This window comes from Glossina fuscipes, unplaced genomic scaffold, assembly GCF_014805625.2.
Source record: "Glossina fuscipes isolate IAEA_lab_2018 unplaced genomic scaffold, Yale_Gfus_2 112, whole genome shotgun sequence".
NCBI lineage: Eukaryota > Metazoa > Arthropoda > Insecta > Diptera > Glossinidae > Glossina > Glossina fuscipes.
In genome coordinates, this window is record NW_023998455.1 from 1,456,117 (window position 1) to 1,474,382 (window position 18,266).

At 33.8% G+C, this 18,266-nt stretch overlaps 1 protein-coding gene across 1 annotated transcript in view; it reads right to left on the bottom strand.

Annotated features, from left to right (window-relative positions):
* Positions 1-15,737: 15,737 nt before the first annotated feature.
* LOC119639236 (kelch-like protein diablo) overlaps positions 15,738-18,266 on the bottom strand; it is a 39,486-nt gene continuing 36,957 nt past the window's right edge. The window contains exons 8-9 of the mRNA XM_038036519.1: positions 16,682-16,840; positions 15,738-15,743 (exon numbers count right to left, since the gene is read on the bottom strand). Of these exons, the coding sequence (XP_037892447.1) occupies positions 15,738-15,743; positions 16,682-16,840 (165 nt within the window). The remainder of the gene's footprint in view (positions 15,744-16,681; positions 16,841-18,266) is intronic.

Genomic DNA, 18,266 nt, shown 5'->3' on the forward strand with positions numbered 1-18,266 from the left:
TATTCTCCGCATTATTGATACCCCACGCCATTTGGGGTAAAAAGGTATTTTGAGTTTGTGAGAACGACTTGACATAGACCGATGTTTTATTGTACCGATCCAAATTCAAATCCAATAATAAATTTTAGTTAACAGTGGACAAAACACCTGCTGGGATCTAATCAAGTAGGCTATAAAGCAATAAATTGCAGATCTGGATACCGCTGAACAATGGGTAATTCGGTAAATACGTACATCTTAAATACATATACCTTAGTGTAGGCAGAAGCAATGCTGGGACGTAACCAATTAAACTATTAAAGAATTCCTGCGGACCGAGGCGCCATTGAAAGAAGAAAAAGTCTTTTCGTCCTTTAGGCCGAGGATCCTTGTTTAAGTTAAACCTTGCATGTCGTTGCAACACGAATTGGCTCAGATACAAATTCTGTTGAAATAATTGCGGTGGGAACAACTTCTTCGGTCGCATGTTGAAAGGTTGTTCAATACGAATGACTATACATTAAGCGAGGGGATGTAGGGTACTTAATGCTGTGGCATAGTTTGAGTTGTTTTTAAATGGAATTATCAATTTAAATGCAGAAGTGATTATTCGGGTATTAAGTTGCACTTGCAATAAAATATTTCAAATGTTCAATTATTTTAAAATAGCAAACTATAATGGACATGAAATTTTCTAGTGTTACTATGTACACAGACATCCATAGTTTTAAATTCAAAAGATTATAATTTAATTTTTTTTGCGAATATCGCGTATAATGTTTCAGGCCTTTACATGCATTGGATGAAAGGATTTGAAACTTAAATGTTTAATTAAAAACTGTATAAATCTACACGAATAGAAAATATTTATGCACTTTGCTTTTGCTATTAATTATTATTTTACGCTGATTCATTTGGAAGTATTTTTAGACTTTAATACTTCGGCTTACGGAATGAATCCACTGATTCAGGTAAATTACGGGGTGGCAAAAGTAATTTCAATATGTACCAATATTAGTGTTAACAACGTTAATGGTAGTAAACGCCATAACAGAAAACAGTAACAGTGGTAGGAGCAGTGACAGCAGGAACTGTCTACCGCTTAGAACAGTAGCAACAGTAAGAGCCATAAAAATGGTAACGGTGGTCATAAAGTTGGAATAAGGAGTGGTAACAGCGGTAACAGCATTAATAGTAATAACAGTAGCAGTAATAGTTACAATAGCAACTGCTGTAGTGTTGGTAATGGTAATAAGAGCAGTAATAACAGCAAATGTGATGAGAGTAGACAGTGTAGTGAAAATAGCAGCAATAGTGCACAGCAGCGAATAGTGGTAGTAGCAACCAGGGCGATAACTGCAGTAACGATAACAAGATTACTAATATACTAAGCAGTAGCGGTCCTAGTACTTATGGCGGTGAGTAGAAAGGTAAATAAAATAAAAAAAAGTACAAAATTATATTCGATCGCTTCCGGGGATATAAATTTTCATATTCTACTGTATTGAATGGGCGTGGCTGATTTTTTTTTTTTTATTTTCATTTCTGCGGCTGGGACAATGTTTACAACAGACATAATACAGACAGGCAGACGTGCATGCATAAATCGATTCAGAATATGGTGCTGGCCAAGAATATCTATTTATTATGTGTGGTATCTGAAACTTCTTTCTGGACATTGCAAATATTTTGACAAAATGAGTGTAGCGACGGTAGCAGTAACATGAGCAGCAAATGCAGTAACTCGTAGCTAGGGTGGTAGCTATTACGAAAATGGTAAGAGCCGGTATTAGCCGGCAACTTCAGCAACAATAGCACAATAGCAGCAGCTAGGGTAATGGCGCAAGAGTAGTAACCACGATAAAAATATGAACAAAAATAGCAATAATAATAGCAGTCGTAATAGCGATGACAACAGTAGTAACTACCGTAACAACAGTAACCGCGCAAGTGTAGCAAAAGTTGGTAGCATGACTAACGGTAGTGACATGCTTGGCAGTAGAAAAAATGGTCAAAGTCTCAAAAAAAAAACAAAGGAAAATAGCCGTTGTCCTAATAACGCTAGATTTTATTTCGGTACAATCGACAGCCGCAGTAACAGTAACAGTGCGGAGTAACATGTATTAATAGCTTGAAAAGTTATTGCACTTTCGCATCAAAAATCGCATGCACAACAGTTGTCGTAGCAGTGTAGCGAATAGTAAAAGTTTTATTGAAAGCAGCAGTAATAGCAGGAATTTCAATATTGCTATTTAACGCAGCAGTTGTAACACGCAGTAACAACAAGACCGGTTGTAATTACGCAATAGTAACAAAAATTAGAAGTGTGGGTATCAATAGTAACAGCAGTGACACTAGAAAAAATAGTATCCAAGTGAAGGGAGTAAGAGTAAAAAGAGTAGCAAAAAGAGTATCAACAGTAGCAAAAATAGCATTAAAAATAACAGTAGCTGTAACAGCATAGCAATAGCAACAATAGTAGCATCCATCTAGTAACAGTACCAACAGATAATAACATTAGTTGCCACCATAATAACATTGGTTGTATCAAAATTCGATTTTGAATCTCAATGGGATGCTTAGATGAAAACTTTAGCAGTGGCATAAATCGGCGACACCCGTGGTTATCTTAACTTCTCAAATTTCGTCTTTTACCGCTGACCAACAGAACTTATGACTAAGCAAAACAAAATCACACTAACACAAGTAAAAACATTATAGTCGGTCAAGGTCGCCTATTAAATACCCTACAGTGCATTGCCTAACACAATTTTTATTTTTGTATGAAATTACTATTATGGGCCAATTTCCATAACCACATATTAACACTTTAACTTTTCTGCCTTAGTGGGCTAGGTAACCAAAAAAACTGGCCTAGATGGCCCAAATTTGGTACAATTAATTGCGTTATGTTAAATTACTATTACGATATAATTTTCATCACCAAGCCTTAAAAATTTTACCTTTGTGTCATATAAACTTAAGTTTTCAGTTTTATGAGAGGGGCTTCAAAAATTGCCTTCAGCTGGTCCAAAGTTTTCATACCAATTTAAAATGCCGAAATACTACCTAGCCACGTTTTCCCAAAATTTTTGAAAATAGTAACTTTTTTCCATATAACGACCTTTTAGAATATGGCATTACATGGGGAATGGTCGAAAAAGTGGACCGAGCCGAACCATTTTCAATAGCATTGCGACTTTCAAAAAGATTGCAACCTACAGCTTGAAGACACATATTCATTGACAAGCATCAGGCGGATGGATGGACAAGCAGGCTTAGATCAATTCAGATTATCATTCTGAATCGATCGGTACGATAAAAAGTTGATCTATTTTAAGCCTATCAATGTGTTATATACGTTCGCACTAACTTCATATACCCTGTGCCATAAGTGGTGTAGGGTATAATCATGCAAACGTGTTAGAAAAATTTTCAGTTAATACCAAAAAAAATTATGGCTAACTGCATTCCTTTTTTGCTTTGCGTTTGTTTATTTTTTTTCGATGAACAAACTCAAATAGTGTGCACACGTTAAGATATATTTTAATCGTTTGCTGATTTAATCTAAATTTCATTATAAAATCTCACCACAAATCTGGCCACCCTACGCAGCTTCATTAAAATTGCACATTTACAATTATAAATACATGTACACACACATATATATACGCAAATATATTTCCATTTATATATATATATACTTCCATTTATATATATATATATATATATATATATATAGTGTAAATATTATATGTATATGAAAATGTAAGCTTAGCAAAATAAGAGGAAAAAAAGAAATCTAATACTAAGCTACACACAAACATACAAATACACAGCAATCTGCGTTTAATGCACGCATTTTGGCTGTGGGTTTATTCTGTAGCAACAAAATTAAAATTTAATTGGGGAACGTGTCAAAGAGGTGAGCTCAGCACAACCACTCTTATAGCACGTAATAGTCCACATTACCATAACGTCGCACAAACACATGCATATACGCATGCATGCATGCATGCATGCATACATCTCGTATAAAGTACACAAATCATAATTTTATATACAGTTTTATGCTCTTACCAGCAATACGCACATAAAAACCTAACACACACTTGTATAAAATTTTTCGTTCAATGACGACTTATGTTTACTAAAATTCTCTCATATACGTACATATTCTTACATATGCACATAACTATGTATAAATGAACAACGAACGTGTATGATACTAAGAGAATAACATAAGTTTGCGTTAAGTTAAAAGAAAAAGTGATGAAAAAAAAAAAAAAAATGAAATAATAATAACTACAACACATTACTGACAGACACACTGACTGAAACGTACAGACAGCGACAGCATTGAATTAAGTGTCACAAGCAGTAAAAACGCATTTTCAAAAAAAAAAAGCAAAAAAAACAAAAAAAAGTCCATAAATAGGGAAAATAAGTATAAAGAGCAGTAACTCGTTATGTTCATGTAGTATGGCTGGGATCGTTAAATCCCTGTGGTTTGGGGGAAATGTATGCTATAATTTAAATATATATATAAGCGGTCGCATATATGAATGTACGTACGTGTATGCCTATGTTTAAATTGTACTGTAAAAGAGCAAACTATGTCTGCAATTATTTTTTTTCTCTTACTTTTCATTTACGGCTTTTTTTTTTTTTTACGTTCAGATTAACATTTAAAAGTCATATAAGCGTGTTTGTCTGGCTATTATATCAATCCCAATTTTTGTAAAAAAAAATAAAAAAAAAAAACAACAAACAAAAAACAAACACAAACACACACACTTATGCAATTCAATTTAAGCCCTTAAGCAGATTTTCGGTAAATCTGCGATGAAAGTTTAACGGTTTTTTCGGTAAAATAAATGACTTGTCTCGCCTTTTCTCCATTTTTTTAATAAACAATTTGGTCGACATAAATACGCAGCAGGTTACATTCTTTATCACGGCAAAGTTTTTTTATAATACTCATCCGCCTGTTCAACTCTTTTCGGTGCCTAACGGCAGAACTATAGCCGGCATAGCAAATGACATTGAATAACTAGGAAGATGTACTTTTATATGTTTGGCATTCAAATGGATTCGTTTGATTCATTAATTTCCTTGCAATTTCGATAAAAGTTGGAAAATGTTTTCAGTCAAAAAAAGACCGGAAATTGTAAAAAGCAAGATAGGCCCTAATAAGTCTGGATTCGTTTGATTTATTAATTTCCTTGAAATGTCGATAAAAGTTGGAAAATGTTTTAGTCAAAAAAATACCGAAAATTGTAATAGGCAAGATAGGCCCTAATAACTCTGGTATCCAAATAGATTCGTTTGATTTATTAATTTCAGTCAAAAAAATACCGGAAATTGTAAAAGGCAAGATAGGGCATAATAAGTCTGCTAGCCAAACGGATTCGTTTGATTTATAAATTTTGTTGCAATTTCAGTTGGATAAGTGGAGGTAAGAAGCCAAAAAAAATGATTTAATCCGCCTACATTTATAACTCCCACAATTATAACATCTATAACTTTTGATCGGGCGAAAATACTTTTGCAAAACTATTTCCTAAATATTTGTCAAAACTATCTGGTCACGTTCAATGCAAAAATGATCTCGATCGGCTTGCTATTATAGCGATATATGTATATCTATAACATATAATTCGTTTTTCATGCTGTTGAACAACTTTACTTACTATAACTTTTTGTGCTTTCTAATGTCGTTTACGTATATTACCAATAATGATGTCTATTCATATTTTCGCATCACCCATAACCACAATTGCAAGACACATGTTTTACAAAAACAACTCATGCTAGGATAGGTAAGTATGGACCATGAAGATTTTTTTATTCCCTACATCACTTGTGAGAAGTTTGTGAGTGTTTGGAAGGACGTATGTAACATACGGAAGGGTTTCAAATAGGGCCACCTCTTATTATGTCGATCGATTCAGAAAATTATTCTGTTTGTCTGTCTGTCTGCCCAACTGATCTCTGTCCATGTCCATGTGAATTAGCGTTCAAGCTATAAGTCACAATTACTAAGATGTTTTCATGAAATTGGGCACACGGACGTGCTTTGACTTAAAGACGAACGCTATTGAAAATGATTAAGATCGACGCACTTTTTCGATCATTTCCCATAAAACGCCCTATTTTGGAAAGTTGTTGTATGGAAAAAAATTGCAATTTTCAAAAATTTCGACAAAACTTGCTCTGTAATAGTGTTTGGACATTTTAAATTGATATGAAGAACATGCTTCGGCTGGAGCAACTTTTTGAACTCTCTCTCGTGTAATCTTTCCTACGAAAACTGTATCTTTACATTAGCGAAAATATATAATTTTTAATCTTTCATGATGAGAATGAGTTCATAATAGTAAATTGATATAGAAATCAACGCCACCGAATATGGGCCACGTAGATCTATTTTTTCGATATCGTCGCATATGAGGGTTCCTGCAATATGGTGGTATTCAGTAGAAGTATGTAACTATTGGTGTATTATTACCAACCATGGGCGAGGTCATATAGGGTATCTAATAATCGGTCTTGCCCAACTATCAGATTCTTATTTATTTATATATATTCCAGATATTATTTGTTGACATATATAAGATGTTTTATTTTATTTGCCTAATGTCGGCATCGATCTGAATAAGTAGTAATCAGATCAGTATGGAATATCGAAGGAATGCGTTAAAACTTTTCCGCCTTAATTGAAAATCACTTCCTAGTTGGCTTTTGCTGCTGGCGAACGGACATAGGCAAATCCCATTGTTTTCAAGACAAAAATTCGAATAATCCTAAATAACTTTATCGATTAACCATCGGTTCAAAAAGGAAAGGAATCCCATTATGTGTACATGTTCCAGAAAAAATAGATAGGCATGTATATATATCTACATATATATATATATAATTGCTGCATTAATCTCTAAAGAATGTTACATCTATGCTCAGAATTTTGAAGCATAAATGCGCCGTTCTAACTACGAAGGGCTAAGAACTCGATTTTATATTTAGTGTAAGAACCTATAGGTTAGCTTAACAGTCTATTTGAATTGGCTTAAATTCGTGTTTTAATGCTGGTCACTTTTAATATTATTTCGTAAACTTTTTGTTGACTACACATATATGCTTTTGACGTTCATTGCCTATGCCACGTAATATATTACATATCTATATATGCTTAAGCGTGTATATGCTTAACCGTGTATATGCTTTATGCGTGCGCGTGTAAGTGTGTGCGTGTTTGTGAATGCACTCATAGATATGTGTGTGTGCGTGTGTGTGGAACTAGCAATTAAAAGACTTCAAGTTTTGTATGCTTTACATGTATTGTTTTGTAATTAAAACGCAAAAATTATAGAACAAGCGCAAGACGGCGGTGACGATGTGAATCTGAAATGTAACAAAAAGCGAAAAGATTGACAACAAACGTAACGTTGTCTAGAATATTAAGTATGGCTTGTTCACAGGGTGTGTTTCAATACAAAATATTTTATGTCTGCCGTTTTGTTTTATTCTCTTTCATGCTCTGTTAATTTTTACTGGGAAAATTAACAATTTTAATAGAATTTTTTTCGTTTTTTTTTTTTTTTTTCATCATTATTGTAATTGACAGTAAATATTTTGAACTGATATGCCATCAATAACGTATCAGAAATTATCAAGACAAATCGATATTTTTTATTTTTTTTCTTGTTTAATTCCTTACATCCGCTTAGGTTTGATGTGAAAGAAAATTCTCACATATCAATTTGTCAGGAAAGCGATCTGCCCTTTACTTCACTAAAAGGCATTGTTAAGAGAAAATTAGCCCAAGACGTTCATCATAATTAATTTAAAATTAACATGCTTAGCTTGTCGCGTTCCATCCTTCAAAATCCTTTATATGATGCCCATACCACTGGCATTGTTAAGAAAAAATTCATCCGCCCCCTTGCAACGTTCATCATATTTAATTTAGTGTTAACCTGCTTACCTAGTCGCGGTCTACTCTCCAAGGTCTTCTATAGGGTACCAATCCACACCTTTGCAAAGTTCATCATAATTAGTTTAGAGTTAACCTGCTTACCTAGTCGCGGTCTACTCTCCAAGGCCTTCTATTGGATACCCATATCGATTTCATTGTTAAGAAAAAATTAGCTCACTATGTCATGACGTCCGCGTTACTTGATTTGTACCTAACACACTTAGCTTATCCCCTGCTATTCTCCAAATGCTTTCATTTGATATCCATACCAATGGCATTGGGCTGAAAAAATTAATCCACCCCGTCGGAACTAACGCATTCTTAGCAGGTAATATATCTCCATTCGAGGAATGTTCAAAATAATTTTAAACATTATGTCTTGTTTACCATAAGATTATTAAAATGGGCAAGAGTCCATAAATTTTTCCTTAGAATAACGAAATCGCGTTCGGTTTACGCTTCACTGTGGACATGTGCTCCAAACAATTTTGTCCATTTTCAACGCCAATCTGCGTGCCGAAACTCAATGTTTCTTTCAATGTTTCTCCCAAATTTTAAGACGATATTTTCATTTTTGAGACCAAGAGAGTGTCAACAGCCCACACTACAAAGACGGATAGACATGGTTTAATCGATTAAAAATTTAATACAGATCAAGAATGTGCACACTTTATAGGGTCTCGAAGATTCCTTTCTGGTGTCGCAGGTATAACAAATGCTGTAGTCGGGCAAGGCCGACCATTAGATGCTCTTCACGACTTTACTTAATTATTTCTTAAAAATTCACTAGAGACTATACATTATTTTTACGTGTGTGCATACTTTTAATGATTATCCCCCTAATCGGACGATATTTAAACGTTGCCGTGTTCTAAATTCAGCAAACTTGACTTCCTTGTTAAAGCTTTTACTATATACCAGTTGCCTTTGTTATATAAGACCAGAAATTATTATGCTTTCTCGCTGCGATAATCCCTATAACAGATGCGGTTCAAAAAAATAGATCTATTTGATCCTTGCTTGATTATGGATCAATTTTCATTATAAAATATTAAAAATTAGAACCTCTTAGCATATAAAACTTTATTTTTCATTAAAGTCTTTATAAAAATTGAAACTCAAAAAAAATAGATGTACGTGGTCCAAATTTGGTAAAGTTAATTTTTATATTGAACTGTTATTATGAATGAACTTTCATCAAAAAGTCCAACAAATTAGGCTTTTTATCATATAAACCTCCACTTACGAGGAGTTTAAAAAAGTAGCCTCATCCGATCTAATGATTTCGCATCAATTTAAAATGCCGAAAAAGTACTACTAGGCGATTTTTATCGCGAAATTCTAAAAACTGCAATATTTTTTCCCCTATAATGACATATCGAAACAAGACATTTATATGGGAAACGGTCGAAAAAGCGGTCCGATCAGAACAATTTTTAATAGCGGGGTCCAAATGAAGTACAAAAAAAAAAGATGGGTCCCTCTCAAATCTTTGTAGATGTTGCATACATCCGCATAAACTTTGCCAGCACGTAAGGGACGATGCGCAGCCAATTGTCACATGAGAAACATGCTTTTTATTATTGGAAATAGAACTTAGGCCAGATAATATGTTAGCGGTCACATTTTTGGACACCGAAAAATGGAAGAAATGCGCCGGTTTAGTGCAAGACATGCTTCGATATAAAACCACTAGCAGGCGACTTCCGAAATCCTAATCTAAGGCAAGGAGGATGAGAGGTAAGATGATGTAGTGATTACCAAGAATCCATAAGGATACATCTCGATGCGTTAGTGGCTCCTAATTGGTAATACGCCTCCACTGCATCCGAAAAAAAAAATATATATATATCTTGTATCATAATTGACGTTGGAGGCTGCGATTGGGCTGCATTCGTGAAAAGAGGACATTGGCGCAGTACTTTTGCTCATTCCCCTCGTTCCACACTTAAAATCACCTTAAAAGTTCAAGCCCTGGTCGGAATTGATACTGCTAAGGGATTATCGGCGCTAAAGGGCATCCGACAGCTTAGAGACTTGTCTTGCGTTTTTTTTTTTTTTTGCTAGTAACGTGAGAAGTAAACCTTCTAGAGCCTGAAGAGAACGGTATGGATGAGCTCGTTTCATTAGAAACGACTTTGATTTTCTGCCCAAAAAAAAACGTCTCCGTTTCTTTTGCCAAATTCCACCAAATAGTTTTTCTTTCGTATTCATTTTCTTCTTCTTATTCTTTCTCCCAACTTCCTACAGCAAATGCAATGTAACCAAAAAAAAAAAAAAATCAATAATGCCGTATTAAACCGAAAGATCCTTATTCTCGAGCAATTTAAAAGCACTGAGGCAAACATGTGCATATATTACGTAAGCTTGAAATGAATCTCTGCGATGAGAGACTCTTAACGCATATATGACATTTTCTTGCGACAAATAACAACTGGTCACCTTTCTTCATTTCAGCAATGTTGTAACATGACTTTATTCTTCTGCACCATGAAAAAGAAAACATTTCTTTATTGTTGTTATTATTATTGTCGAGTTGTTGTTCATCATTTCCTTTTTTTTTTTTTTTTGTTTTTTTCTCATTTTTTCTCATTTTCTTTGTTTTCTGTGTGCGGTAAAGTAAGGATTACATATAGAATTTTAAGTACTTACAAGAAAAGTTACATTTTGTATGCTGTGTTGTGTTCGCTTTGCACAGTAACCATGTTCTATATGAGAAAAATATGCAAAAAAAAACAAAGTTAAGATCGATAACAAACGCGTTGTGTGTGCGCTTGTGTTTTTATACTTTTTAACACTAAATTGTTGTTATTGCTGATATATGCAAGTTTTATGCTGTTGTCATGGAGAAGACAACATGCTCTGCTGTACGTTATGCGCTTAAGAGTACATTCACTAAAGACCAACAAGTTGTTTAAAAGATTGTTTCTTAGCATTTTTATTTTCATTCCTTTTTTTTTTGTTGCCTTTGTTTTGTTTTTTTTGTTCTTCGTTAACATTGTTCTTCTATGTGGTAACGTTGTTGGTCGTTTGTGTGAATATAACATTGTGATCCGATTATTCTATCGAGCCCTCTAATTTTGTTAGGGTATATTACATTAAACGAAGCTGTCAGTTTTCGCCTATAACTATGTGAAATATCTTGAGGAACCAATAGTCACTGACCGATATCTGAGATATTCTTTAATGCATATTATTGATTTTCTCTCTGTCTTCTCGCTTACAGAAGTGCTATCGTAATTATTAGTAGTGTTTGCAACTTGAGTTTGAACTGCGATATCTTTGATTCAAAGGGAATAATGTACACGTGTACCATGTAAACGAGCGCCGTTTCTCTGTCTTGTGAAAAAAGCCTTTAACTGACTTAATCAATTATAACGAATTCACAATTTTTGACTTGATATACGCTCAGCAGTATTCCTGCTTACATCGGATTCAACGGCTTTTAGTTTTTCGATTGACTGAACTACGAGCTCATAGCCACCACTCAAGAATATCATTAGCTATACTTAAGTAATCGTATGGCTTTTGCGTCTTTCTCTCAACTCAGCAGTAGCATTGCTTACAGTTAGGTATCCGTACATTTTATTCGACATTTTTTTTCTCTTCTAATTCTTTAACTGCTCCATTCAATTCTGCCAAAAGTGATAACCTTAACTATACTGCGAATTATATATGAAAATGATGTATCAAGAAGAGTTTTTGAAGTAAGTCTTTGATCTTAAACAAACCATAAAGATCACTAGACGTTCAATTGATTTTACGTCAATAGAACGATTGTCTATATGCACGTTCTTCGTGGCCATTAGCCGATCAACACAGCAGTACTTCTGCTTACACTTAAGCAGCCATATAACCATAAACCATACAACGGCGTCATCGCTATTCTTCTACTTGCCCCATAGAGCTAAGATTCCTTTCATTCACAAGAACCCACACGTAATGGCATAGCGCCATGCATGGAGTAAAGATTCAAAAACTTTTTATTACGAATCTGTTATATAATTGCACTTTTCCCCTATAGATATATTTGTAGGACTATTTAAGTAAGAGAGTGTGAGAGAGAGAGAGAGAGAGAGAGAGAGAGAGAGAGACATGTTTGAAATCTTTTAATTGTGTAGGCTAACAGGTAGACGAATATTACCGGTTTTCCTTCGAATATGTATTTTTTTTTTTTCTATTTTTGTCAATGTCTTGTAGTGTCGTATAACTCTGTGATAGTGTGGAAGCGTGCAAGGCGCCTAAGGGAAGACAAAAAGCAACAAAAGATGTGAATGAAAAGCTAGGGCAGTATCCTTAAAACATAGAACTTTAACAAATAACACCGTAGGCGTAATTATTGCAGTATTTTGTCTGCCTATAACTGTGCGCAAGCAGTTTTTCTGGTTTACTTTGCTTTAGCGCTATGAAAACTTATTTGTTGTTCTTGTTGTTGCCTGAAACCGTAATGAAGCAGTAATATGGTTCGCTTTTACTGAATGAATGAACGAATGAATGAATGAATGAATGAATGAACGAATGTACGAATGAATGAGAACTAATACCAGTTTGTTTTTTGGTGTTTCGCTTTAGTTTATGTTTTAATAAAAGCTAATTTCCTATTTTTTGTCAGAATTTTTAATTTTTTTTTTTTTGATGTTTTATTTTTAAATAAAACATAGTTTTGCTTAAACTGTTATGATAAGCACTGATGTGGAATTGCGTTAATTTATTAACCCTGTAGGAAAGTTTGATTTCGTTGAAAGGTCATACTCAACGCTTGCTTATAGCTTATGCTCTTGCAGCTACATTAGTTGGGTGGATAATGAAATGAATGTTGATTCTGATAAAAATGAAGGGCCAAAGCATTAAAAAAATTATATGTGTATATGAAAAAGATTATGAATATGAACGTGAATATAAACATAAACAATAACATAATAATAAAAATAAATACGAGAAAGAATATAAATATGATTACGAACATGAATATGAATGCGAATGTGAATAAGAATGCGTACGTGCACACGAAACCCAACATGATCATAAACAATAATAAATATAGTTATGAATATGAATATGAGAATGTCTATGAGTATGGCTATGAACAGGAATACGGATGGGATTACGTAGCGAATATGAATACAAATCACAACATGCCGATAAACAATAGGAAATATGAACATAATTATAAATATGAATATGCGTAGGCATATGAATATGAATATGCATGGACATATGGATATGAATATGCATAAAGATATGAATGTGAACATGAACATAAGCATAAACAATAGCATAACAACAAAAATAAATGTGTATATGTACACAAATGCTCAAGAAGATGAATGCGAAATGAAAACAAACCATAAAAAATAATATACATATATATAGCTTAGTTACGAATACGAATATGGATAAGAATATGAATACGGATCGAATTATGACTAGCGATATGAATATGTATCGAATATCGACTATCAATATGAATACGCATTGGAGTATGAAAGTATACACGAAAATGAATATGAATATGACTATGAACATGAATGTGAATGGAGAAACGAATGCGAAAACGAATGAGAATGTCAACATGAGCGCGAATCCTAACATAACCGGAAACAATAATAAATATAGACATAATTATGAATATGACTATGAATATGTATAGAAATATGAATGTGAGCGGGAACGTTAGCATAAACAACAAGGTTAATATAAACGCAAATATGAATATGAATGCGTAGATGAAAATACATATACATACGACTATGATCGTGAATATGAATAGGAATACGAATGCATCTACGAAGAAGAATAAGAACACGTCTGCGCACATGAACGCAAACACCGACGGAAATATGAACATGAGTATGAACAATAATATAAATATAACAACAATTATGTGTATGCGTATGAATATGAATAAAGCGTGGGAATACGAAAAATATTATGAACATAAACATGAAAATGGATACGATTGGGAATAGGAAATCAAACATGACTATGAATATGAAAATGAATGTACAGATAAACAGGAATGTGAATGTGAACAAGACGACATAGCATAGTGAGCGAGTATAAATATAAAAACTAATACGGTTACGTCAGCTAAAATATGTGTGCAGATGTATTGAAAGAAAGCAAATGAATAAATTTAGGTAAGTTGAAAGCTCAATAGTTGTTAGACAAAGAAAAGGGTTTTATTACACATTTTTATTCAGTTTAGACTTAATTTGAATTGTTCCGATGGACTTGAACACTTGAACAGGACTCTTCCTTTGTCATTTTCTCAAGTTAATATTTTCACTATATTTCAGATATTGAACAATCGAGCATTGTTAGGGCATTTACAGAACTCTGCTAACAGAGTTGGTAGATATATTTGCTGATTAAATTCGAATATATCTCAACATCCTTTTGTTTCATCACAATCAATATTCTTTAAGTTATGTAAAGTTTATGGATTGACCCATCCATTCGTTCGTTTATATGGCAGATAAATTCTTCAAGGCAAAATATTCAATAATATTTCATTATTATCATAACTCTTAATACTATTTGCATAAAATGTATATATACATATCTATTTTCAAGGATTCACGTTCGGGATACATTCTTTGCTATTTACAAATTTACACAAAATTATGTAAATAAATATGAAAACATTGTCTATAATATAAATAAATTAAGGCAAAAAAATTTACCCAAACCTTTTAAAGTAAAATGCAGAAAAAAAAAGTTTTTTATTTATTATCCTAACTGTAATGGATTACTAGTCAATTAATATTGTCATAAGAGAAGGAGGAAGTTCACATTTTATATCCTAATTGTATATAAGTGTATTAACTCTGCCTTTGATCAACTCAATGTTATCAATTAAATTGTATGCAGTCGTAACGTAGAATAATGCCATCGAACATTTCATATCGTTTTTAATGCTTTGTTGCTTTACCGAATTTGAAGTTTTTTCAACAACATCTCGCCAAGCGGGAGCTGCATACAGTTTAATGGGTTTAAAAAAAGCTTTAAACAATAACACTTTGTGTACTTCACTTAATGGGGATTTTCGATTAATTAAATTATATAAGAGTTTACTCGCTTATTTACTCGTTTTATTTACAATATGTAACATACGTTCGCCGAAGTTAACTTTAGCATCAAGAATGCTTAGCTTTTTTTTCTGACAGAGCCTGTTCACTATAGGTGAAATATGGTGAGGACCGGAAAAAATTGGGCAAAGTGATAGGGATAGGTAATGGTCGCAGCCTAATGGGCGTGTACCCAACCGATAAATACTTGGCTCTCAGCCTAACAGCTCTCAGCTCAGCATTCACTATAGCTACGATCAAGTACGGCTTACAATGTTGAAATTTGAAGTAGTCAACACCGATCTGATATAGCCAGAGAAAAATGGGAAATTAAAGAAAGCGACAGAAAGTAGCACAGTCTTAATGGAGTTTATGCATTTACTGACTGAGCACTCGCTGTAGCTGCGACCATACTTAATGATCTGTCGAACGGAAATTTGAATTCGCCCACACCGACTTAATGTGGTCAGAACGTAGCATAGATAAAGAAAAAAAACAGCGAACGGTCGCAGCATAATCGATAAGGATTGGCTTTCAGTCTAAAACCAGTTCAGTATTCACTAAAGTTACAGCCTAGTATGGCCTACAGTACTGAGATTTGAACTCGTGAACATTATATAGGCATTATAGAGGCAGAAAGAAGTGGGCAAAGAAGAAGAGACTGGGAGGGTTAAGGGATAAGGGTTATGTGCTTATCGAGTGAGCAGTCACTATGGCTAGAATCAAGTATAAGATTTGATTCCGGGTAGACAGCGACTCTCATCTATCAGGCTGTTCGGCATCCCATTAGAATACCAATCAAGTTTGACATTGTTTATGCAAATGACATTGCGGTTTATAATAATTGCATCTTTTCTTGTTCGACAGATTGTCCGAAATTTTCCAGCCATTCCCATTATTGCCTGATATATGTAAAGTTTATTGCAAGTTCGTGCCAATGCCGTTCGAATAGAGCCCACTCTACACTCTATAGAGTATGGTGATGTCGTCCGCAAAAATGGATGCTGTGCAATTGAGCATTTAAGGGAAATTTTTATAACATCTTCGAGAAAGTCACTATTAATCGTTTTATAAGTCAGTCCTTCTGTCCGCATATCGGTGACAGTAGAATAAATATTCGAAAACACGCTTCCCACAGATTTTCTGTAATTAACTAGTTAACCGCGTCGACCTCTTTAGCTATGTACTCATACACCCGTCAACCACACAGTATGACAAAATAACGAAAATATTTTCTAGAATACATTATTAGGACAAATATACATTCATAATGATAAACTTTTACGAGGAAATCCGACAACAACAGATGGATGGGTCGTGAAGTATATATTCATCATATACAATTGAGTGGTTAGATATGCTTTTAACTCGCTTTTTATACCCTACACGAATTGTGGTATGATGGGAAAATGGAAAGTGGTCGCAAAAGTGACCCGATCCGAACTGTTCGTCTTTGGGTCAAGCAAATCAATATATCTCAAAAATTTGTTGAACACAAGAAAACAAAATGGACAGATGGACATACACGCTTCAAATCAAATCAGAAAGTGATTATGAATCGATTGGTAAACTAAAAATTCGATCTCTCTCAGGTCTGTTCCGAGTGTTGCAGACACACACACACACACACACACACACACACAATTTGATATACCTTTGTACTGCAACTGATGCAAGCTATAATGGAAAAATTGTTGGAGGCTAGAGCATAAATGATGTATTTTCGTAAGATCTGCTTGACACCTCCGCACAAGTGAATGTGTCCATCGAAAAAGCAAATATCAACACCATTTAATATCAATATCGTGCAAATGTAAGACGAACATTATTCTTATTATTACGGTTTATTTTCCACTATTAAGCTAATTAAAGCAACTAAAGCTTGCTTTTGGCTTGCGTTGCTTTAAAGAAGACTTGTATTACACAAAAGTATTACGCACGAGAGATTTTGAAAAAAGTTTATAAAATTCATCCTTGAAAGTATCAAATGCATCCGTTTTTTTAGTTTAAAATAGTTAACATGATAATGATCGGATTTCAACTGTTTCAACGATGAAAAGTAAATACACAGTGCGTGCTTTGTTTTATTCCTCGTGTTTTAATGCAATAGGATAGTCAAAGATAGAATAGAATCTTAAAACAATGACAGTGGCAGGCATTTTTTCATTTTAATTTAACACGTTTGGACGGTTAGTTTACTATGATCTATGGTATGTTACTTATCTTTTAATGTTTACCTATCCGCACTCATTAATAAATTGCATATCACACATGATTTTGTGTACCCGTTAAAAGCTAAATAATTCAACCAATCATTAAAAACTAAAGAGTAATAAAACATTACACAAACATACTAATACATACATAGATATATGCATAAAAGCCAACGCTTCTTTCTGTCTCCGTATATAACTTTACTTAGTTTTCTCTTTTCGCTTTTCTTATTTTTTTATTTTTTTTGTTTTTTTTTCTTTTCGTTCGCACAGCTGAGGTCATTTCTCATGCAAAATGAATAGTAAATGAACACATGAATGAAAAAGAAAGTATTAAACCTTTAATAGTGTTGAGTAACATTCTCTCTTCCTCTATCGCACGCGCTCTCTTAAACTTTTCATGCATTCAACATTGATGCCTCGATTTGCATGGCATTGTTTCACTTACGCTGAAACTAACTGAAAAAAGAGAATAACTTGATAATCATTGACAGTTGTTAGGGCTAGAAAAAGGCTATCGAAAGGCAGTGAATATTTTTAAGTCTTAAAATTCAATCTTGGCCCGGGCCCTAGATCGTTTTTATTAGGAATAAATAACAGGATTGCAGGTTCTGGAGAAGTGCGTCAAATACGTTTGCAATAAACGAAAATATGATAGAATATTAAATTCCCATCTAATCTTTCTTCACAAGCTAATCTCACTCTCGTACTCCACAATATTTATATTTGAGATGATTCTCTTTACTATATCTGAAAGCACGATGAGTCTAAACAACTTTGATTATTTTTTGTTAACACTCTTAAGTCTTCTAAAACTCGCTACCACTCAATATCAAACCTATTATTAGTCGTAAGAGGTTTAAAGTGACTCCATAACCTTTCTATGCTTTGTACAATATGCTCTGCACAGAAACAGGATAAGTTGGACCACGCATCATTATATTGGAAATGGAAATTTTGCGTTTTTCTCTTTTTCAATTCTTTTTAGGATACCGATGATGGGTACAAAAGGTTCGGATGCGGTCG